This window comes from Macrobrachium rosenbergii, chromosome 10 (genome assembly GCF_040412425.1).
Source record: "Macrobrachium rosenbergii isolate ZJJX-2024 chromosome 10, ASM4041242v1, whole genome shotgun sequence".
Taxonomy (NCBI): Eukaryota; Metazoa; Arthropoda; class Malacostraca; order Decapoda; family Palaemonidae; genus Macrobrachium; species Macrobrachium rosenbergii.
Genome location: NC_089750.1, coordinates 75,155,185 through 75,179,706, shown reverse-complemented (window position 1 = coordinate 75,179,706; position 24,522 = coordinate 75,155,185). Strand labels below are relative to the sequence as shown.

General features: G+C 37.4%; 1 protein-coding gene across 2 annotated transcripts in view; it reads left to right on the top strand.

Annotated features, from left to right (window-relative positions):
- The window catches only part of LOC136842903 (actin-binding Rho-activating protein-like), a 26,750-nt gene extending 7,090 nt beyond the window's left edge, over positions 1–19,660 (top strand). For both annotated transcript variants that reach the window (XM_067110829.1, XM_067110828.1), the window contains 4 exons: positions 6,447–6,607; positions 12,578–12,728; positions 13,566–13,658; positions 18,329–19,660. In XM_067110829.1, the coding sequence (XP_066966930.1) occupies positions 6,447–6,607; positions 12,578–12,728; positions 13,566–13,658; positions 18,329–18,442 (519 nt within the window). In that variant the 3' untranslated portion in view covers positions 18,443–19,660. The remainder of the gene's footprint in view (positions 1–6,446; positions 6,608–12,577; positions 12,729–13,565; positions 13,659–18,328) is intronic.
- Positions 19,661–24,522: the final 4,862 nt, after the last annotated feature.

Below are 24,522 nucleotides of genomic sequence, written 5' to 3'. Positions count from 1 at the left end.
TCCAGACCTCTGTCGTTGAATCATTTCATCTTTTAATGTTGTTTCATAGGCTTCTATCTTGTGGCTCCGGAGACGAGACCCTAAACAATTTCTTGTAATGTCTTACCTCTTTGCAGCGTCCCTTCGGCCCCTAGCTGCAACCTCTGTCATTCCTTTTACTGTACCTCCGTTCATTTTTTCTTTCTGCCATCTGACTTTCCACCACCTCCTAACAATTGCTTCTTAGTGCATCTGAGAGGTTTAAGCCTTTCAAATATTCTTACTGTCAGTTTCCCTTCTGCGCTGATGACCTCATAGGTCCCACGGGTTGGCCTTTGGCCTAAATTCTATGTTCTATTCTATTCTCTGTAATGTCTTACGATGCAATTCTCGAATAACAGTAAGTAAGATGGAACGCCGGAATAGGCCTGTATGAAAGGTTCCATATCTTGACCATATTATGTCATTCAAAACTCAGTTCAAACAGCCCTGAGTTCCATTCTGCGTAATGGATGTTATTATTATTATTATTATTATTATTATTATTATTATTATTATTATTATTGAGAAGATGTAGGACCTCATTCATATGGAACAAGCCCACCAAAGGGGCCACTGACTTGAAATTCAAGCTTCCAGAGAATATTGCACTGTTCATTAGAAAGAAATAACAGGAGGTAACGGGAAATACAGAAAGAAGAGATCACATATTAAAGAACAAAAAATAAATTAACAAAATAATGAATAAGATGAAAACGCACCTAAATGATTAAAATGCAAGGGAAATTGTATTAGGGCAGTAACGCATTGCATCATCGCTTGAACTTCTGTAAAGTTCCAACTGAACGACATCCCCAGTAGAGGAGGAATAAAGGACCTCTGGAACTTTGACTCCATGTCGGTGCTGTTGCTGCTGTTCAGTAAATCTTGTTGCTCGGTCAAGAAAGTGGAACTCATGACGATTCGAACTTGATCATAGTCCAGGGTCCTGACTGATTGTGGAATCGCGAGAAGATACGATGTAAACATGGCGTCTATGCTTCAGTGGGTAAGGGAAAGTGGGAAAGTTTCAGACAGGTGTTACTGTAGATGAAATCACATACACACATATTGCAGACCGCATGTCTATAAAAAGACCCCCCTTCTCTCTCTCTCTCTCTCTCTCTCTCTCTCTCTCTCTCTCTCTCTGTTTACGCAACGTTTTAATCGTCGCATGTGAGATTATCTTCGCCAGGCTACGTCAGTGACGCGCTTTCTCTGACTGTAGCCATCTTGTTTATGAAAAGTAAACATTAGTGACCAACCCGTGTCGCATTCGGAACTTGTTTTATTATCTTGTATACCCGACATCTTTCATGTGTTACAGATACTAAATTTCTTTTTACCTATTTTCCAAGGGTCCATCGTTAAATTGGTTGGAATGGAATATATAAATTTTAGGCCAAAGGCCAAGCTCTGGGACCTATGTATGATGAGGTCATTCAGCGCTGAAAGGGAAGCTGAAATTGAGAGAAGAGAAGGCTTGAAAGGTGTAACAGGTGGAAAACCTTCTGCAGTTGCAATATGAATCAATTGTTAGGAGAGGGTTGGGGAGAGTAAGATGGAAGAAAGTGAGTACAAACGGAGGTACAGTAAAAGGAACGAAAGAGGTTGCAGCTAGGGGCCTAAAGAAGGGACGCTGTAAAGAACCTTAAGCAATGCCTACAGTGCACCACATGAGGTACACCGACGGAGCTATAGTTTTAGTTTTCTGTAAAAAAAAAACTATTGTGCCGGCTTTGCCTGTCCGTCCGCACTTTTTTCTGTCCGCACTTTTTCTGTCCGCACTTTTTCTGTCCGCACTTTTTTCTGTCCGCACTTTTTCTGTCCGCCCTCAGATCTTAAAAACTACTGAGGCTAGAGGGTGCAAATTGGTATGCTGATCATCCACCCTCCAATCATCAAACACACCAAATTCCAGCCCTTTAGCCTCGGTGGTTTTGTATTTTGTTTAAGGTTAAAGTTAGCCATAATCGAGCGTCCGGCAACGCTATAGGACAGGCCACCACCGGGCCGTGGCTGAAAGCTTCATGGGCCGCGGCTCATACAGCGTTATACGCCGTACAGAAAACTCGATTGCGCCGAAGAATCTTCGGCGCATTTTTTACTAGTTCGCGATTGTTTTCTGTCAATTTTACACGCTTCTTTTCATTCCAACTTCTTTTGTTTAGTTTTCGCTTTCGGTTCTCCGATGCGCTTTCCCGAATCGATTTTCGGCCTCATTTGTTTTCGTGTGTTTTGGTCACCGGAGCAGAAATCTGGAAATCTGGATTCATTATCTCAGTTCCAGAGGTCCCTTTTATTCCTCACACCGCTGGACTGGGGAACGATCTCCCTACTGAGGATTTCGTGCGGTTGGAACTTCTTCAGAAGTTCAAGCGAAGATGCGATGCATTGCTTCCCTAATACAATTCTCCTTGCGTTTTAAAGATTTACTTACATTTTTGTCGATTTATTTAATCATTTTGTTAATTTATTTTTTGTCTTTTAATAAGTGAGATCTCTTTTTTCTGTTTCCAATTACCTTCTGTTACTTCTTTCTAATGAACACCATAATATTCTTCGGAAGCTTCTTGAATTTCAAGTCAGTGGCCCCTTTGGTGGGTTTGTTCCATATGAATGCGGTTCTTCATCTTCTGAATAATAATAAATAATAATAATAATAATAATAATAATAATAATAATAATAATAATAATAATAATAATAATAATTATAACGAGTATGTACATTTGTTTGTCTGAAGAATCTCGGAGAGAAATCGGTTTGATAAAGAAAGTGTGTTTTCGCTTAGTCAGATTCAGTGATTTTTAAGGGAAAAAATTTCAATTTTGATTTTCTATTATGCATGTAGGTGCTTGAAGACACTGTTGAATTCTGTCGGCCGGTCTTGATGAAACTTAAAAACGGATCTTTGCACAACAATCTTTGCCTCAAAAAACATCATTTGTCACCTGCTGCGGTGTGATTTGCCGATTTTCTGATTGGCCACAGTTGGCTGAGATGCCTGCTCATGTTTTTTTGGTAATATTACTGGATTTGGTCCAGGCGTTTGAGAATACAGTTAGGGTCCGCGCGTAAGTTCCACCAGAAGGTTCTCCTCTGCCGCGTCCCTTAGGCCCCTTGCTGCAACCCCTTTCAGTTCTTCTCTGCGGCGTCCCTTAGGCCCCTAGCTGCAACCCCTTTCAGTTCTCTGCAGCGTCCCTTAGGTCCCTAGCTGCAACCCCTTTCAGTTCTTCTCTGCATGCGGCGTCCCTTAGGTCCCTAGCTGCAACCCCTTCCAGTTCTTCTCTGCATGCGGCGTCCCTTAGGTCCCTAGCTGCAACCCCTTTCAGTTCTTCTCTGCATGCGGCGTCCCTTAGGTCCCTAGCTACAACCCCTTTCAGTTCTTCTCTGCATGCGGCGTCCCTTAGGTCCCTAGCTGCAACCCCTTTCAGTTCTTCTGCAGCGTCCCTTAAGCCCCTAGCTGCAACCCCTTCCAGTTCTTCTCTGCATGCGGCGTCCCTTAGGTCCCTAGCTGCAACCCCTTTCAGTTCTTCTGCAGCGTCCCTTAGGCCCCTAGCTGCAACCCCTTTCATTCCTTTTACTGTACCTCCTCCGTTCATCTCTTTCTTCCGCCTTGCTTTCCTCAATACTCCCCTGACAATTGTTTCAGAGTGCAACTGGAAGGTTTTCCTTCTTGTTGCCCCACTCAGACCTTTTCACTCTCAATTTCTCTTTCAGCGCTGAATGACCTTGTCATAGATCCCAGCGCTTGCTTGGCCTTTGGCCTAAATTATATATAAATATATTCCACAAATTGGAGAATTTTAAACACCAACAGGGCAGCCATGAACTGCCTGACACACTGTCAAAATCTTGTCTGAAATTGATGCTGACCTGACCATCACCCTACCCAAGAAATTATTTATTGAGAAAGTTTCACAAATTGTAGCTCGCCAAATTTCAAAGAACTTTATCACAGCTTTAACAAATATCAGCCTAGGGGTTTATAAACAGGCGTAGTCAGTTATTATCATTGTCATCACTCAGAAGATGAACCCTGTTCGTATGGAAAGGGGCCATTGACTTAAAATTCTGAAGCTTCCAAAGAATATCATGGTGTTCATTAGAAAGAAGTAACAGAAGGTAAAAGGGAAATACAGAAAGAACAGATCACTTATTAAAAATGAAATAATAAATTAATTAACAAATAAATAGATGTAAATATAAGTAAAATATTAAAATACAAGTTGAATTGTATTAGGATAGTAATGCATTGCATCTTCGCTTGAACTTCTTTAGAAGTTCCAACTGCACAACATCCTCAGTAGGGAAGCAGTTCCACAGTCCAGCCGTGTGAGGAATAAAGGACCTCAGGAACTTAGACTGCAATGATACGATCGTCTGTAGTTGACTTAGCAAAATTTTGATGGAGGTGACTATGAAAGTAAGATTCACAGATCGGTGACAATAAATCATGAAAATAACTCGAAAGCCATATTACAGAAAACGATTCAACTACATTTCTGAGTAACTTTCTTTCTGCATACTTACATACATACATACATACACACACATATATATATGTGTACATATACATACATACACGTACAGCACACACACATATATATGTGCATATATACATACGTATAACACATGTATGTACATGTTTATATATATGCTACGTGTTACTTTGGTGTGTCGACAGCTCAAATACCTGAAAAGAAACGAGCGTGTAAACCAGTGTCAAAAAGAAGCCTGTAGTAGAGTCACTGCACTCAACCATACAGAGAAATATACATAACAAGATGTAATCGACTTATGGGTGTAAGAACAAAGATGGTGTAAACTAAACGCCATTAATAAGTCTTCCTTTTTCCCTTCACGTTCGCTCTGTGACTCAAGTTCGTCTCCTTATCTGTAAGGGGATGGAGCTTATAGGCATTATAGGCTACCAAGGTCTTTGGGCATTGCTGAAGATTCTTTGCAGCGTCCCTAAGACCCCTAGCTGCAACCCCTTTCATTCCTTTTACTGTGCCTCCTTTCAAATTCTTTCTTCCATCTGACTTTCCTCGACCTTTCAGCACTGAATGACCTGATAGGTCCCAGTGCTTGGCCCTTGGGAAGTCTCTTGAAGTGTTTATTCTTCGTAACTTTTTTTTATCATTCTTCTCTATGACTCAGAAACAGTTGCCCTTGACAGATAGTCCTGAAAATAGCTCGTTCCTCTTCGATTGTCAGAAGGCGCCGGTATTATCGCGACTTAAGTCTTTGCTTTAGAAAACCGATTATTCCCCTTGGTTCAGTGCCATCTAGTGACACCGTTATCAATTTGGCGCCAGTGTGGGCAATGTTCATCTTCATGACGGATATGTACCTAATTTTTCATCTTCTTCGGTTTCAAGGCCTTGCAAAGCAAAGCCTTTACTGTAATTAAGTTCAGAATTTCCTGGAATATCTTTTCGATGCCGCAGAATGTGCTGATCTTAGGACATTACGATCTCCTTTCCCGAATGGTTTATGCTACAGTGGTCTCTGGAAACTGTTCAAGCAGAATGTACCAAGACACTAACTACTATCCCTTTCATCAAACCACCACAAGTCTACAAGGAGAAGTTCCCCGTTGGGTGAGTCGGTAGAGTTGTCGGCTAGCACTCTGCTAGGCCCGATTTCGAGTCTCCGGCCAGCCAATGAAGAATTAGAGGAATTTATTTCTGGTGATAGAAATTCATTTCTCGGTATGATGTGGTTCTGATTCCACAATAAGCTGCAGGTCCCGTTGCTAGGTAACCAATTGGTTCTTAGCCACGTAAAATAAGTCTAATCCTTCGGGCCAGCCCTAGGAGAGCTGTTAATCAGCTCAGTGGTCTGGTTAAACTAAGGTATACTTAACTTATTTTCTACAAGAAGAAGGCAGAGCTCATTAGAATAAAATAGAATTTAAGCCAAAGTCAAGCAAGCTCTGGGAGCTATGAGGTCATTCAGCGCTGAAACGGAAATTGACAGTAAAAAGGTTTGAAAGGCGTAACAGGAGGAAAACCTCAAAGCAGTTGCACTATGAATCAATTATCAGAAGAGAGTGGAAAGTAAGATGGAAGAGAGAGAATATGAACGGAGGCGGTACAGTAAAAGGAATGAAAGGGGTTGCAACTTAGGGTCTAAGGAAGGGACACGGCAAAAAACCTTGAGTAATACCTACAGTGCACCGCATGAGGCGCACTGACGGCACGGGAGCAGAATTCATAAGCTAAAGACTCGATCCAATTAACCCTTCCTCAAGCTAATGCAGAATCGATTAAAATGGCCCTTCTTCAAGCTAATAAAGAACCAATTAAACTGACCCTTCTTCAAGCTAATATACAATCGATTAAACTGACCCTTCTTCAAGCTAATATAGATTCGATTATATTGACCCTTATTATTCTTATTTTCCTTCTTCTGCCTGCAGTCTTTCAACGTCCGTCGGGGCAGCCTGGCAGACAAGCTGAAGATGTTCGACGACGTGGCTAAGAACCACCAGGAGAGGATGGCCAACAATCCCTTCCACAGCAGCTTCGACGCGAGCAAGGCCCCAAGGAGGCTCTCCAAGGACGATCCCAATTACGGAAAGTAAGTCTCCTTTTTTTTTTTTTTTTTTTTTTTAGTGATTCTCGCATTTTTTGAGGGGGTTTGTTGACATTTTGGTTTTAGGTAGTGATTCTCATTTTTGTAAAGTTTGATGTTTTTGGTAATGATTCTCGCATTTTTTTATTTTAGGTAATGGTTTTATTTTTTTACTCATTTTAGGTAATGATTCTCGCATTTTTTTTTACTTATTTTAGGTAATGATTCTCGCATTTTTCTTACTTCTTTTAGGTAATGATTCCCTTGATTTTTTGTTTACCCTATTTACAGGTAATGATTCTCGCATTTCCTTTTTGTTTACTTTATGGCTTTAGGTAATGATTCTCGCATTTTTTCTTCTTTTAGATAACGATTCCCTTGATTTTTTGTTTACCCTATGGTTATAGGTAATGATTCTCGTATTTCCTTTTTGTTTACTTTATGGCTTTAGGTAATGATTCTCGTATTTTTTTTTTATTACCTTTTGGTTTTAGGTAATGTTCTCGCATTTCCTTTTTGTTTACCTTATGGTTTTAAGTAATGATCCTTGCATTTTTCTTACATTCTGGTTTTAGGTAATGATTCTCGCATGTTCCTCCTCACACCTACTGAGGATATTGTGCAATTGGAACTTCAGAAGTTCAAGCGAAGATGCAATGCGTCACTTCCCCAATACAATTTTCTTTGCATTTTAATAATTTACTTATATTTTCTCTATTTATTTATTTATTAATTTATCTTTTTTTTTTTTTAATAAGCGATCTCTTCTTTCTGCATTTCCCCTTACTTTCTGTTACTCTCTAATGAACACCGTAATATTCTCTGGAAGCTTCTTGAATTTCAAGTCAGTGGCCCCTGTGGTGGGCTTGTTCCATATGGACAGGCCTCATATTCTGAATAATAATAATAATAATAATAATAATAATAATAATAATAATAATAATAATAATAATAATAATAACATTTTGTTTGTTTGTTTAGCTTTGACTTTTATGAGAGATTACACTGCTTATATCCTAGGCGAGGCGTAGAATCAGTAAGTTCGCGCGTGCGTATGTTACGTAGGGGTGACAAGAGTGGTCCAAAAATGGCTGAGTCACGTGATGGGACAATTCCTGTCTGTACGTCAAGATAAGTACAACAGACGCCGCTGTCAACTTTCAATTAGCTTAAGATACCATTCACGAAGTCTCTTCAATGCTTGTAGATTAACAATACAAGGCTAGACCATAAACACATTTAGACCTAGCCTGATAAAGTGTACATATATACATAAATTTCATAAATTTCTATTGCAGTATACATTTATATATAAATTTCTATTGCAGTATACATATACACATAAATTTCTACTGCAGTATACATACACACATAAATTTCTATTGCAGTATACATATACACATAAATTTCTATTGCAGTATACATATGTGCATAAATTTCTACTGAAGCCAATGGCATTGTTAGCAGATACTCTCTTCTCATCATGACTGAATCAGTCTAGACTTTTCTCTTCAGGCAAGCTTCTCAGGAATAAGGAAAAATTATTCGAGATTCTCTCTATTTACTTCTTCTTCTTCTTCTTTTTTCTAGTTTCCTTACATCTCACTTCTTCCTAATGAACACCATGATATTCTTTGGAAGCTTGAATTTCAAATCAGTGGGTCCTTTGGTGGGCTTGTCCCACATGAATAGGTTTAACCTTCTGAATAATAATAATAATAATAATAATAATAATAATAATAATAATAATAATAATAATAATAATAAGAAGAAGAAGAAGAAGAAGAAGAAGAGAGAAAGTACGCCCAAATAGCATATGCATAAATATACGTACGTACACATCAAGGGAAAGATTCCTCTACGTGTGGGATTTTTAGGAAACAGGGAAGCCATATTTACCTTAAATTTGAGAATAAACATAATAAAAATACGAGAAATGATGATGACTTAGACCAACCGTCATATTACAGCCGTCCGGAGCCAAGAATGTCAAGCTGCTTAAAATATTCGTCTAATGGACTTGCAATCGTCACGGGCAGATAGGATGGGGTTATCAGTGTGGTGACTCATGTGAGAGAGAGAGAGAGAGAGAGAGAGAGAGAGAGAGAGAGAGAGAGAGAGAGAGAGAGAGAGCTGGTGTCTCATCGACAGAATTTCCAGCTCTGAATTTTATGAAGCTTTCGCATATACGTTTGAGACTTTCGCTTAGAAACCTCGTGAAACTAAGCTTCAACAACAGGTATAAAAAGCTTTCCAAAACAACTGACCACAAGGAGATGATTCCCCGGTACATAACGTCATTTTAATAGGGAAAATAACGTCATTTTAAACGGGTAAATAACGTCATTTTGAAAGTGAAAACCAGTGATTAAATAATCTCCCATATGCCGTGATGTTTCATTAACGTCTGTCGTAGCTAACTCTGCACGCTGTTATTTAATGTATTATCGTACCATATACGTCCATTACGCCATTTTCGAGGTAAATATGGCATATTCTGATATGTATTTGTTTAGCAGTTAATAAAAAAAAATAAACGACAGCACGCGTAAACTTTTCATGAATTGTCAACTTAGACCTAAATTCTCGAAAAAGTTGCCAAGAAGATCCTGTCAAAGCGGAGTAATTTTATGCAGATCTAGACTAAAGGAACGACTAGAGACCATTTTTATTTTGTAGAATAAATATTACCAACGGGTTTTAGACACGACAAGAGTCCCTATCTTAATCCTTTTATTCAGTTTTCAAGAGTTTCCCTCGAGTGCAGTTCTTTATGTAGATTACTGAAGTACTTCTATCAAGAAATAAATCCAAACCACTTTGAGTGACACATCAGAAATATGTTAACGTTCAGTCACAGGATGCTGACGACACAGCCTAGCGAAAAGGAGTATTTTACACTTAATTTTGGGTCAGTTCTGGCATCCTGACCCAGAATTGCCGTTACGATACTATTCCTCAAAATTGTCCCTTCACATCAGGCATGAAATTGGCCCTAAAGGAGATGGGAGCAAACATATTACGCACGACACTCGAGTGACATTCTGAGATTGTACCCTAGAAGTTACATAGCACGAACGCCCGAGAAAAAATCATGGACGAAGTGGCGTCTGTCTAAACACTTTTTTTACGAGGTTACTGATGTCATTCGTTCTTTTGTGCGTATTAACAGGGACTGTGTTTAGAAAGGAAAACGTGAATACTATAGACAGAATAGCAATTATAAGATTAAAACTTTCGTGCTATGAGAGTGTGAGATAACCAGGGAAAGTAGACCGACATGTTTTAAAATAACCGTTATTTTTCGATCAGAATTTTTTCGAGGCTATTGAGATCATTCGTTCTTTTGTGTGTAAAGCGCAGTGTTTAGGAGAGGAAACGTGAATACTATAAATAGAACAGCGATTATAAGATTAAAACTTCCGTGCTATATGAATCTAAGTGTAACCGTGTACCTTAGACAGACAGATTTTAAAATTAACCGGCATTCTTTAATCAAAACATTTTTCGAGGTTATTGAGATCATTCGTTCTTTTCTGTGTATTTATGGGGCACTGTTTAAATAAAAAAAGAAACGTGAATACTATAGACAGAATAGCGATTATAAGATAAAACTTCCGTGCTATGAATGTGTGTGTGTGTGTGTGTGTGTGTGTGTGTGTGTGTGTGTGTGTGTGTGTGTGTGTGTGTACCGTGTACCTTAGACCGAGTCTAAGCTCCGTAATGATTTAACGTTCATGCGGGAGCGTCGGGTGAGATCTTTTCATAGTCTTAACTGTCAGTGCACAGTCATGCTGTTCGCGTTCTCTACATTCTTAGGCGGACTGTTTGCCCTGTTCGTGAGTCTGTTTGCCTGAAGATTTAACAAAAGGAAGAAAGGGAAAACAAACGAAACTAGCTTCCTACTGCAGTTGCAAAGCGGAAGAAGAAATTTGTTTACGCGCCAGCTGATATGAAGATCGGGTTGCGCACTCATTTTTATTTATTCTTTCTTTTTTCATTTTCTTAGCATGATGGGGGTAGGATAGTATGTCTCAAGGGCCGAGGCGTCATAAATACTTTACAGACACCTGTTTAAATGGGCGGAAGTGACGTCAGAGGAATGTCGCCGTTCTCTTAACCGTTGGATTTCTATTCGTTCTGTTGGCATTTTAAAATCACCTTTCTGTTTTTTATGCCTCTATTGTTGTTCTCGCTCTCGATGCCTGTCTTCTCTCTCTCTCTCTCTCTCTCTCTCTCTCTCTCTCTCTCTCTCTCTCTCTCTCTCTGTGAGTGATCGGTCAAAATATCCTCCTTTAATCATGAAATCTAAACAAACATTATTATTATTATTATTATTATTATTATTATTATTATTATTATTATTCAAATCAACCCTATTCATATGGGACAAGACCACCCAAGGGATCACTGACCTGAAATTCAAGCTTCCAAAGAATATTATGGTGTTCATTTGAAAGAAGCAACAGATGTAATAGGAAATACAGGAAGAATAGATCACTTATTTAAAAAAAGGAAAACGATTTAACAAATTAATAGATTAGAATATACGTAAATTATTAAAATACAGGGAGGACTGATCACTTATTTGAAAAAAACAAACCAAAAATTAATTAACAAATCACTAAATAAATTGATAAGAATGTCACCAAATTACTAAAATACGAGGAGGATTGTATTAGGCAGTGCTCAGGAATAAACCATAAACAGTAGTTCCTTATTGGAGCTTTGTGCAATCTTTCGGTTACGTCCACAAACAGAACGTATTTACCCTCCCCCCCCAAAAAAAAAACCCACATTCAAAAGGTCGTTTCGTTCCAACCACTGCAAGAAAAACCGCGATTACAAATTGTAAAGAAAAAAAAAAAAAAAAAAGGAAATCTGGGCGGTTCTTTTTTTTTTTGTGAAGTCATTCAGTTGTAAGGTCTTTGGACGTTCGAATATGTCACTGGTCATGTTAAAATGTATATTTTTTTTTTACTCAACTTATTAGGAATGCAAAGTCTGGCTTTTTTTTTTTTTTTTTGCTTAGGGTATCAAGAATTTTCCTGATTTCATTTTTTTCATTTATTTAAATATATATATATATAATGCATATATATGTGTATTACATATATATTAGATATATATATGTATATATATACACGAATATTTCCATGTTTATATATCCAAGACTTTAGCGTTTTTATATATCAAAAACATTTTCTGTTTTAATATACCAAAAACATTTTACGGGTTTTTATATCAAAACGTTCAACAGGCTTTAAAAACTGCTGAGGCTAGAGGGCTGCAAATTGGTATGTTGATCATCCACCCTCCAATCATCAAACACGCTAAATTGCAGCCCTCTAGCCGCAGTAAGTTTGATTTTATTTAAGGTTAAAGTTAGCCATAATCGTACTTCTGGCAACGATATAGGATAGACCGCCACCGGGCCGTGGTTGAAGTTTCATGGGCCACAGCTCATACAGTATTATACCGAGACCACCGAAAGATAGATCCATTTTCGTCGGCCTTGATTATACGCTGTAGCGGCTGTGCAGAAAACTCGATTGCGCTGAAGAAACTTCGGTGCATTTTTTACTCATTTACATATAGAAAATGTTTTCCGGGTTTTTATCAGTCAAAAGCTTTTTCTGGGTTTCTGTCAACTGAAATAATCTATTCTATTCCATTGACGGTGGTCTCGGTATAATGCTGTATGAGCCGCGGCCCATGAAACTTTAACCACGGCCCGGTGGTGGCCTGTCCTATATCGTCGCCAAAAGCACGGTTATGGCTAACTTTAACCTTAAATAAAATCAAAACTATTGAGGCTAGAGGGATGCAATTTGGTGTGTCTGATGATTGGAGGGTGGATGATCAACATACCAATTTGCAGCCCTCTAGCCTCAGCAGATTTTAAGATCTGAGGGCGGACGGAAAACTAGAAACGTCCATTTACAATACCTCCATTCAGTCCTCTCCTTCTTCCAGACCGGTAGCAGGCAGTCTGTCGGAGAAGCGAGGGCTGAAAGCAGCCAAGCACGTCAACGCGGAGGTGGTCCTCCTTTGCGACATGATCTACCAGGAAGGGCAGCAGTTCGAAGATGGGACTGCTGTGATCTCCTTCGGCGAACTGTTCCAGGTACGGTGCGTGCTTGCGCAGTCTGTGAGGAGGAAGGAAATGAACGTAAGCATGAATGTGGATGTTGGTGCAGAATGAAATTCAGATTTTAGGCCAAGGGCCAGGCAAGAGGTGGAGCTGTGATGAGGTCATTCGGCGCTGAAAAGGAAATTGGATGTCAAGGTCTGAGAGGTGTAACAGGAGGAAAACCTCAAAACAGTTGCATTGTGCAACAATTGTCAGGAGAGAGTGGAAAGGAAGATGGAAGAAGGAGAATATGAACGGAGGAGGTGCAGTAAAAGGCAAAGAACCTTAAGTATTGCCTACAGTGCACCGTGTTGAATTGGCAGAAAAGAAGTGGTCTAAAATGGTGCCTTTGGGACCTGGGAGCGGAATTGGGACATTAAGTTGAGAGTGAGATGTGGAATACATTAAATTTTGTACAAGGCAGCAGATTGTCATAAAGGAAGTATATTAGAAATAAATTGAATGGCTGTTGAATGTTGACGACGAGAGAGAGAGAGAGAGAGAGAGAGAGAGGTGACTGATGCAAAATGACTGGAGTCAATATTGCTGTGAGATTATTGGTTCTCGTGACCGTGGGAAGTGTAAATCTAAAATGCTTACAGTATATATATACATATACATACATACATATATATATATATATATATATATATATATATATATATATATATATATTATGTATATGGGTATGTGTGTATAAATGTGTAAGTAAACTGGTAAATGACCAGAGAGAGAGAGAGAGAGAGAGAGAGAGAGAGAGAGAGAGAAACAACACCTGCATCATTTTTCATCTGGACACGAAAGGTCTGACATCCCCATTATTCCTTTCAGATCTACACCAGGATCTCCAATAAAGTAGTAGGGATGCTCCTGCGCGCCCGCAAGCACGGTCTGCTTGACTTCGAGGGAGAAACACTCTTTCAGGTAGATTCTTTTACATATGGTTTTGTTTATTGATACATTATATCGAAGTTTTATATATATATATATATATATATATATATATATATATATATATATATATATATATATATATATATTATATTTATTACATTTAGAAAGTATGGATTGTGTGCATATTGATGGTGTCACAAAGATCATCGAATTTAATCTATAAATTTTAGTTTTTAAAGGAAATAACAATATTTCAGAATTTGTAAATACTGTAAAAAATACCGTTACTTCTTCCATTATTATTATTATTATTATTATTATTATTATTATTATTATTATTATTATTATTCAGAAGATGAAGAACCCTGTTCATATGGAACATTATTATTATTATTATTATTATTATTATTATTATTATTATTATTATTATTCAGAAGATGAAGAACCCTATTCATATGGAACAAGCCCACCACTGGGGCCACTGACTTGAAGTTGAAGAAACTTCCAAAGAATATTGCGGTGTTCATTAGAAAGAGGCAACAGAAGGCACTGGGAAATACAGAAAGAAGCCATCTCACTCATTAAAAAAAAAACATATAAATTCTTCAGGGCTCAGACCATAAAAGATAAAAAAAAAAAAACTGAAAACAGTTTTACTTCTAAAACCAGCGGTCCTAATCCCGCTTAAGTCCAAGAACCAACTGTTTATTTATTATATTTTTTTTGGGGGGGGAGGGGGCGTGGCTAAACCTCCACTAAAACCAAGAAGCATCACAAAAAACCGGCGACTCATCTACGAAAACACCAATTCTTTTAATTGTAATGTTTTATCGAAAAATAGAGTTGGTGTAAAGACTAAAAATAAAGCTTTCTCATGGGACATGCGGGTTGCACCTACTGCTCTGCGATTTTGGGAGTATTTTAACGAGCTGTGGAGCCACTGGTAAAGTCAGAATTTGGTCAAGAAGGTGAAACGGCAGTACTGGGATCCGCGATAAGATTGGCAACGCAGAATTAACGGTCGGGTCAACACTGATTGGGCAGAATTAACGGTCGGGAAAATAATAAGGCATAAGTGACGAGCAGAATTAACGGTCGGGTCAACACTGATAGGGCAGGATTAACGGCCGGGGAAACAATTAAGTGACAGGCCGAATTAACGGTCGGGGCAACACAGACAAAACGGTCGGGAAAATAATAAGGCATAAGTGACGAGCAGAATTAACGGTCGGGTCAACACTGATAGGACAGAATTAACGGCCGGGGAAACAATAAGGCAGAAGTGACGGGCCGAATTAACGGTCGGGGGAACACAGACAAGGCAGAATTAACGGTCGGGAAAATAATAAGGCATAAGTGACGTTCAGAATTAACGGTCGGGGCAACGCCGATACGGCAGAATTAACGGTCAGGAAACCCCAAACAAGGCAGAAATAACGGTCGGGAAAACACGGACAAGTCATAATTAACGGTCGGGACAAAACGGACAAGGCAGAATTGGCGGTCTCTATTGTAACGTCTAGATTCAGTTTATCAAAATTCATTCCCCAGAATATTCACTAAACGAATCAGGAATTATATTTCTTAAGATTAATTTCCTCATTAACATTGATTTCATGCTTTTTTAGTTTTCTGAAAAGAAAACTATTGTGCCGGCTTTGTCTGTCCGTCCGCACTTTTTCTGTCCGCCCTCATATCTTAAAGGTTACTGAGGCTAGAGGGCTGCAAATTGGTATGGTGATCATCCACCCTCCAGTCATCAAACATACCAAACTTCAACCCTCTAGCCTCAGTAGTTTTTATTTTATTTAAGGTTAAAGTTAGCCATAATCGTGCTTCTGGCAACGCAACAACACAGGCCACCATGCCCGGATGAGAGTTTTATGGGTCGTGGCTCATATAGCATTATACCCACCGAAAGATAGATCTATTTTCGGTGGCCTGGATTATACTATGTACAGAAAACTCGACTGCGCCGAAGAAACTTCGGCGCATTTTTCACTTAAGTTATAACCACATTTTATAAACCTCCCAGCTGTGGTATGGAAGTATGTAGATTACTTCGGGTTATATTAAAAAATACCAATAGGTCACAAATATAGCTGCCACATATTAGAATCAAATCTCTCTCTCTCTCTCTCTAGTGAGTTTTTTTTTAAATGTGACACCGCCTAATACCAACAGGCCTTGTCGATCAATAAAAGAAATTCAAGATTTCTTTAATATATTTCATCAAACTTACCCTCAGGACAGAACTGTATACGTTGATGTTGGATTATCATAAATTAAGATATTTTTCATATTATCTTAGCCACCCTTACTTGAAAGCGACTCTAAGTCATGTACTGGATACTTGATACTTGTGCAACCCTAGACAATGCGTATAACCTAGATTACGATCGAGGGTCAACGTTGTTCGCTTATGAGAACTACCGCTGTGTTTGTTCGTCATTTTATTCAGTCAGTGATTTATTTATTTTGAAAATATTTTATTCAGTCTGTGACTTATTTATCTTTAAAATATTTTTATTCACTCTGTGACTTATTATTTTGAAAATATTTTATTCAGTCTGTGACTTATTTATTTTGACATTTTATTCAGTCTGTGACTTATTTATTTTTCTAATATTTTATTCAGTCTGTGACTTGTTTATTTTGAAAATATCTTATTCAGTCTGTGACTTATTTATTTTGCTAATATTTTATTCAGTCTATGGCTTATTTATTTTGAAAATATTTCATTCAGTCTGTGACTTATTTATTTTGAAAATATTTCATTCAGTCTGTGACTTATTTATTTTGCTAATATTTTACTCAGTCTGTGACTTATTTATTTTGAAAATATTTTATCCAGTCTGTGACTTACTTATCTTGCTAATATCTTATGCAGTCTGTGACTCATTTCCTTTGATAATATTCTCAGCACAAGTGCAGTACGCGACCTCTTCCTTTCACGCTAATTACTGTATTCGTAGGAATGCAAATAGTTTGACGGTAAAGTAACTGAATGATTAAGGGCGAAGAGAATGATCATGATGCGATTACTAAGTAAGTCTGGCTATAACGAACGGCACCTCTCACCCATTTATAAAGCTGTTAACAAAAATCGCTACATAGAATACAGAACTTATTGAGACGTATCTATCGAATGTGGTCCAGGGCTTTGGTGCCCAGGGTATTTACAAACTGGCAAGGTCAAGAGCTTATCGAATACCCTTATGTGTTGCTGTGGCTATTGAAGGTGATTTTAACAATAGAACATATCACAATGAGGGTTGAACAGTTACCCAATTGTCTGATGTCGTAATTCTCTCTCTCTCTCTCTCTCTCTCTCTCTCTCTCTCTCTCTCTCTCTCTCTCTCGGTAATCTAACACACGCAGTACATTTATCATGGTTAAAACAATACCCAATAAATTTTGCAATATCCTAAAAAATTATACTTGCAAAGGTTTATTTTTATATATGTTAATTAACTACTAATGATAAAAATACTATTACGATAATAGTCATAATGAAATTAATGTTAAAAAGTATTAGTGTATAATTTGAAGTCATTAGGAAATAGAACAGAATTGACTGTAGAATTCAGGCCAAAGCGCTGGGACCTATGATGTCATTCAGCGCAGAAAGTGAAACTGAGAGTAGAAAGGTTTGGGGGTGTAACTGGAGGAAAACCTCGCAGTTGCACTATGGGAAACTGTTAGGAGAGTGTAGATAGCAAGATGGAAAAAAGAGAATATGAACGGAGGTACAGTAAATGGAATTAAAGGGGTTACAGCTAGAGGTCTAAGGGACGCTGCAAAAAAAAAACTTACGTAATGCCTACAGCGCACTGCGTGAGGTGCACTGACGGCACTAATTCCCTAAGGGAGTATATTGTTACATCTTTAAAGTTAAAGGTTCTAATTTTTTTTTTTTTTTGCTTTTTTTTGTGATTTACAGTTCTGAATGACTTCCGGTCAAAGCGATTCATTGCACAAAAATCACCAGATTCTGATGAATCACAAACATAAGTTATAGTTTTCGATTTGGTGGAGAAATATGAGATATATTATCGAGCGGTTTCGTACGTTGCCGAATTTCCGATTGCGTAGAGGCGGTAGTATTCGAAATCCTACAGTCATTTTTTTATCTTTTTTTTTATTTGGCCAGTGACCTTACTTTTACTCGAATTTCTTAAGCGTATGTGACACTTTTTTCCTCTTTTTTATATTTTTCTATGAGTGTTTTGGCTTTATACGAACGCTCTCAGTCACTATTCTTGAACTATGAAATTCCTTCCGTTCAATAGTGATTTCCTAATGTAACTGAATATCTATTTTATATATGTCTGTTATAGTTAAAGATAGGGCTTATTATTATTATTACTATTATTATTATTATTAATATTATTATTATTATTATTATTATTATTATTATTATTATTATTATTATTATTATTATTAATATTCCGAAGAATATGTGTTCATTTGAAAGAATTAACAGAAGATAAAGGGAAATACGGAAATAAGAGACCACTTATTAAAAAAATAAATTAACAAATCAATAAATAAACAGATAAAATTGCAAGTAAATTATTAAAAAAAGCAAGGAGAATTGTTTTAAGGTAGCAATACGTTGCATCTTCCCTTGAACTTTCGAGAAGTTCGACAGCGCGGCAATGTCATCAAATTGTTATGAATTCATTTTTTTGTTCCAGAGACGTGACGACGATGTTCCCATCACCCTCCTGAAGCCCATCAAAGCCATTCGGGACGAACTGAACGCGGATAAGGAGTTCGAAGTCGGCATTTGTCACAAGGCCACCGAGTAACGGAAGAGATAAATAAACATCTGCTAATGTCTTCGCTCTCGTCCCCTTTTCGGTAGATTTTGCTGCGACGACGATCAAAAATCACTCCCGATATCTTTTCATGACCTGATGATGCATTAATTTTGGGTATTCTTACGATGCATTGCCCGTAAGAATGCGTTTTTTATAGGGCTGCTAACGCGTCTTTCAAAGCACCGTGATTTTAGGATAGTTTACGATGAATGCACAACGCTAGGATTTCCCGTTTTCTATAGTCGCATCACGGATAGAAAACTAACGTAACCTAACTTAAAATTATTTAATTATTTTTTACGAGTGTTTCTTATTTTGTATTGTGATGTAGGTCAAATGTGGCGACAGAGTAAGGTACATATTCCTACTGAATATAATCTTACGCCTTGTATATACCTGTACATATTACAAATATTTGTTTAGACATACTAACTTCCACTTCGATTAAAAATTGTGGCTCTAACCTCTTGCTCTAACACCCAGGATTAACAGAGTTCTTTTTAACTAAAGACATTAATTTCTCGTAGGCTCGTAGCCCAGGTTAAAGAATAACATAATGAGATGAAGGAAATGATTATGAGCTCTCATGTATTTGTTGTATAACCTAACAAAATCAGCCTAACAATAAACAAACAGGTGGTGTTTGTAAACACGTGTTGATAGAGGTGAAGATCAATTTCGATTTAAATAGCCAGAGACAAAAAAAAATCTTTTACTTTTAATTACCATGTAAATTTAACCTGCCATTCTAAAGGTTTGGCAATTTGAATATGGAATTCTAAAGAATTGTCCGGTCTATGTGATATAAGTTCGATTTTTACGATGTGCGTAAATGTAAAAATTGAATATTTACCAAGGTTGTCTATACGTACTTAATTTTAGTGTAATGTTAGTGACACAAGAGCATGAACAAGAGTTTGCATAGACGATTTATATTTTCAAGTTACGCGCACTTCGTTTACGCCTAGCCTACCTTCACTCATGCTCAGATGACATAGGCCTAAGCGTTTAAAGTTAGGTGCCATGCACAATACTGGAGTGCACTGTAGTGAACAAATGTTAACTGCCTAGTAGATGCCTTCTAACGCTACTAATATTGGTTTGGTTAACTCTCTGCGTTTGTAAATGAGCTCTAGTTGACAGTGAGTCGGCACAGGTTGTATTAAAAAGTTTGTGATGTAGAATGGAATAAATATTATTCTGTTATTGGACTTTTTTTTTTTTGCCTATGCACTATAGTAGCCAGAGGTTCTCAACCCGGGGGGAATTCCTCCCTAGGGAGGGAATTAGAGTATCAGTATTGTGGGGAATTGTCACCAAGGATCTTTAGTATTTTATATGCATACCTTTTGAGGCACAATTTTTGAAAGGAGGGTGAATGACAGTCTGACATATGGTGAAAGGGTACATGGGCTTTTAAAAAGGTTGAGAACCACTGCACTGTACAGTACAAATAATGTATGGTTTACTGTAGGTAATTTTTCTGACTATTTACATTTCATACATGGCTGTATTTTGTTGCTGTTATTGGCTTGTACAGTACAGTAAGATATGCAATGGTAGCTGAAAAAAAAATATTGTTTTATCAAATTTCGTTTTCATTCATTCATACTTCGAAATTACGTTTATATTGTTACTCTTTTTTTTATTTTTTACCAAGACCAACGGAGAGAATAGTTTAATTAATATACAGCCTACGCCTGATGAGAAATGAGAGAGAGAAAAAAAAAAGCCCGTACCACGAGTCCGACGTAGGCTAGTCCTACCATAGGCCGAATAATGATCTAATTCACGAAACGTTTTGATATTAGGCATGCAATTTCCTAAATAACAATACGTTTATAAATGCGTAATTACATATCCGACTACGCATTATTCATAATTTATATGCTGAGGCAATTTTGCCGCAAAATGGCATCACTACATAAACGTCCATACGAAGTTATTGCCTACAGGTAAGTTAGGTTACCAATGGCTATCCTACAATATTAAAGCTATATACTACTAGATTCGCCTGCTTTCTACTTATAGTGAATATGAACTCACCTTTTATAAAAGTTTCACTATTCCAGGAAGCTTGGCAAACGGGGGTAGGCCTATGGAGGTAACGCCGTAATATTTAAATTTTCACTTGACAGTTACTGAAGCCGCCATTATCGGGACGAATGACGACGATACTAAAACTTATTATTTTTCACTTTTTTTTCAGCCACTGCTGCAGAATATTCTATAAAGATATTAAGCTTTACGTTAACAGGTAACGTTGGTATATTAAATCATTGCAAAGTTCATAAACTTAGGCCCACGGGCCGTCTTCATGCAAGTAACTGCGTTTGCGCAAGTGGCGCCATTGTTTTCGAAAGACGACGCAACAGGTTTGGAAAATAAGTATTTCACTCAGTAACAATACATAGATAGGTGATAATAAAGATCACTTTGAATGGATTAAATGACGCCTAAAATTACGTTAAAGGAAACGCTTCATTAAACCGAGATGGAGACTGTAAACATCAGACAGAAATGGCATGCAATGATGCAACGCGTAACCCTAATGACCATACAGACGTTAAGCCGAGTTCACACGATCATTCGGAATGTCAGTACTGCATTTCCGCGAATGTCATTCCGATTGACCGTGTGAATAGCGGAATGATGGAAAGTCAGTCACGAAAACCGTGAATGATGGATTTTAGAATATTCTAATGGCAGGTGTAGGACCTTGTTTGTTCTAATGTTAAATGATATAGCAGCTTACCGAATGAATAATTTGAGGACACAGGTGTAGCCAAGGCTACCAAATTTAATTTTCTTGCTGTTATCAATCTATTGGACATAAGGTTCGACGGAAACATACATTAAGGGTTAAGCCAAGATGTTACAGAAAAAATACAAATATTTTTCACTTCGCTGCTAATATTTGGTTATGTCGTCCCAAACTACTTTCATAGTAATATGTTTAAAAGACAGGGCTTGTTGACACAACCAGTAACCTACAGTAAACGCCCACTTACTAGTAAGCCTTTTCAATAACGGTCAAGGTCATTTTTACTTTATACGACGTGGCCACTAGCGAATCCAGAAAAATTTCATTGGGGCCCCACTAATTATATATATATATATATATATATATATATATATATATATATATATATATATATGTATAATTGTATATATATATGTGTATATATATATATATATATATATATATATATATATATATATATATATATATATATATATATATATATATATATATACAGTATGTGTGTGCGTGTGTATCATATATAATTGTTATATTTTTTTCTCAAAATTTTATTGTTTTTAAGATAGATTTTAATTTTTTCCCATTTTTATGTTTCTCATTTATGCTGTTACTATCTAAATCTTCAATATTATTATTTTGTCATTATTTTTCATGGTGGGGGGGCACGTGCCCAGGTGCTACCACCTCCCCACCCTGGATCCGCTAGTGGATGTGGCATATATAAGATGGATGATGTTGCAATTTCAAGTCTGAAGTTGCCACTGCACTTGTGTGCCACAATATTATGCTAAAAGCATGGCATGATGGCAGAAAAATGATTTGCTAAAAAAAAAAAGCTCTTTTTACTTAGAATATGGATGAATATGAATATAGTCTTTAGGCCACAGACCAAGCGCTGGGACCTTTGAGGTCTTTCAGCGCTGAAACGGAAGTTGACAGTAAGAAGGTTTGAAAGGTGTAAAAGGAGGAAAGCCTCTCAGTTGCACTATGAAACAATTGTTAGAGAGGGTGGAAAAGTAAGATGGAAGAAAGAGAATATGAGCGGAGGCAGAGTAAAAGGAATGAAAGGGGTCGTAGCTGGGGGCCGAAGGGACGCTACAAAGAACCTTAAGTAATGTCTACAATGCACCGCATGAGGTGCACTGACGGTATTAACCCCCTACGGGGTATTATGCTGAATATATGAGACATGTTAAAGTGAGACAACATAGATCTGAATAGCACAAAATTAATGATAAATAAATTCCATTAACCTTTGTTTACCTGTGAGAAATTATCCCATTTTCTCTTGAAGCATTCTTTCCCAATTATAAATCGCGCATCCTACCATTATTGCAGTCATGATAGAAAAAATCACAATCGCCCAAATTACCTGGTCAGTTTGTGCCGTTACCAACCTCCGGGTATAGATTACCCTCTATGAACGTAACACTTCTCGGAATAAGTAGTTATCGAGTTATATGCCAAAAATACTGTATTCTACGTCACTAACAAAAATTAGAATCAAGCACTCTACAGTAGATGATGTGTGGGCCTTCCGACAAACCTCTCCAAAGAATCTGATAGTTTTTTGTACCGGGATAACGATATGGAGAAATTACAACTTTTTGCGCCCATCTTTTAGAAGTGAGCAGTCCAAATATATATTGATTTGGCAAGAGACAACTTATTCTATGACGTAATGACGTACGGTGAACTACGATCGTCACTCACATTTTTGTTATTGGTTTTTCCGTAAAATGAATTTTTATGTTAGACTTAACTAAACTTCGAAAACAATCCTAATTTTTTAAATTTCATTCAAGAAGTTTAAATTGCCTGTTTAATTTTGATAATGGTGCAGAAATATTTTAACAAATGAAATTTAAAAAGCGTGAAAAGTTTGTTGGCAAAACCAAAAGCTTCGTTCATTCTTCCACCAGAGATGAATAATCCCGTGGCGTGTCACCCTGTGCCAGGTAAGTAAGCACAGATGTCTTCCTGGATTCTTCTTCTTCTTCAGCCAAAGGGGGAAATCTTCTTCATCCTTCATTTCCTGATACCAATAATTGTGCCTCTGTCCACGTTGGAAAGGAACACGAATATGGTGGTCAGTCCGGTTAAGTGGGTCGCAACAGAGGTGTTGGACATGGGGACGCTAACTGTGGAAGTATAACGATGACATCTTTCAATTGGGTCAATAAATTACTGTACTGTGGTCTATAGCTTTACCTGACAGTGATAAGGATTCAAAGTATTTCGTCAGCAATACATTTGAATACACACACACACACACACACACACACACATATATATATATATATATATATATATATATATATATTATATGCATTCAAATGTATTACTGAAGAAATACTTTGCATCTTCATCACAATAAGCTTAAGCTTACGATATCGGAAACATTAATAGCAAGAAATAGAACATAGTACAGTAATTTATTTACTCAGCTGAAAGATGTTATTGTTCTACTTCCACGGTTTGTGTCCCCATGTCCATTTCATCCACTAACAAAATACAGCAGGTGTCCTCATGCATCACACTAACATGCTTTAAAAGACGAGACTATTTGACACATCAGTGTAATACAATGCCCACGTACTACTAAACACTTTTAATAACGATCAAGACCGTAATTCTTACCTTATATCACGTGGCATGTACGATATTAATGATGTTCTAATTTCAAAATTAAACTGTCACTTCATCTATGTGTCATGTTATTATGCTGAATATATGAGACGTGTTAAAGAGAGACAACATTTATCTGAACCGCATAAAATTAATAATAAATAAATCCCATTATGTTTTGTTTACCTGTGAAATGTTATCCCATTTTTTCTGGAAGAATTCTTTCCCATTTTGGCAGTTACAAGTCGCGCACTGTAGGCTACCATTATTGCAGCCAGGATAGAAAAAATCACAATCGCCCTAATCACCTGGTCAATTTGTGCCGTTACCACAACTCCGGATATTGTTTATCCCTCTATGAACGGAACATTTGCTTTAATAAGTAGTTATAGAGTTATATGTCTTTATTCTACCTCACTAAAAAATTAAAATGGTAGATATTAGTAGTAGCTCCGCGGCGGCTATTTCTACAGTTTTTTTGGTTGCTAATTATGGATTTACCTTCAATTTTTGTCGCACGAATGTAATTAACCCCTGAAGTCCATCCAACAAGGGGTTTCCATACACGATCTTCGCAAGACAGAGCACGGGTATGTCTGTTTGGAATGGTTCATATCCTGTCCGGCAAGTGTAATAACTTGTTAACGTATGGGTACCCCCTGGGCCAGTACTAAAC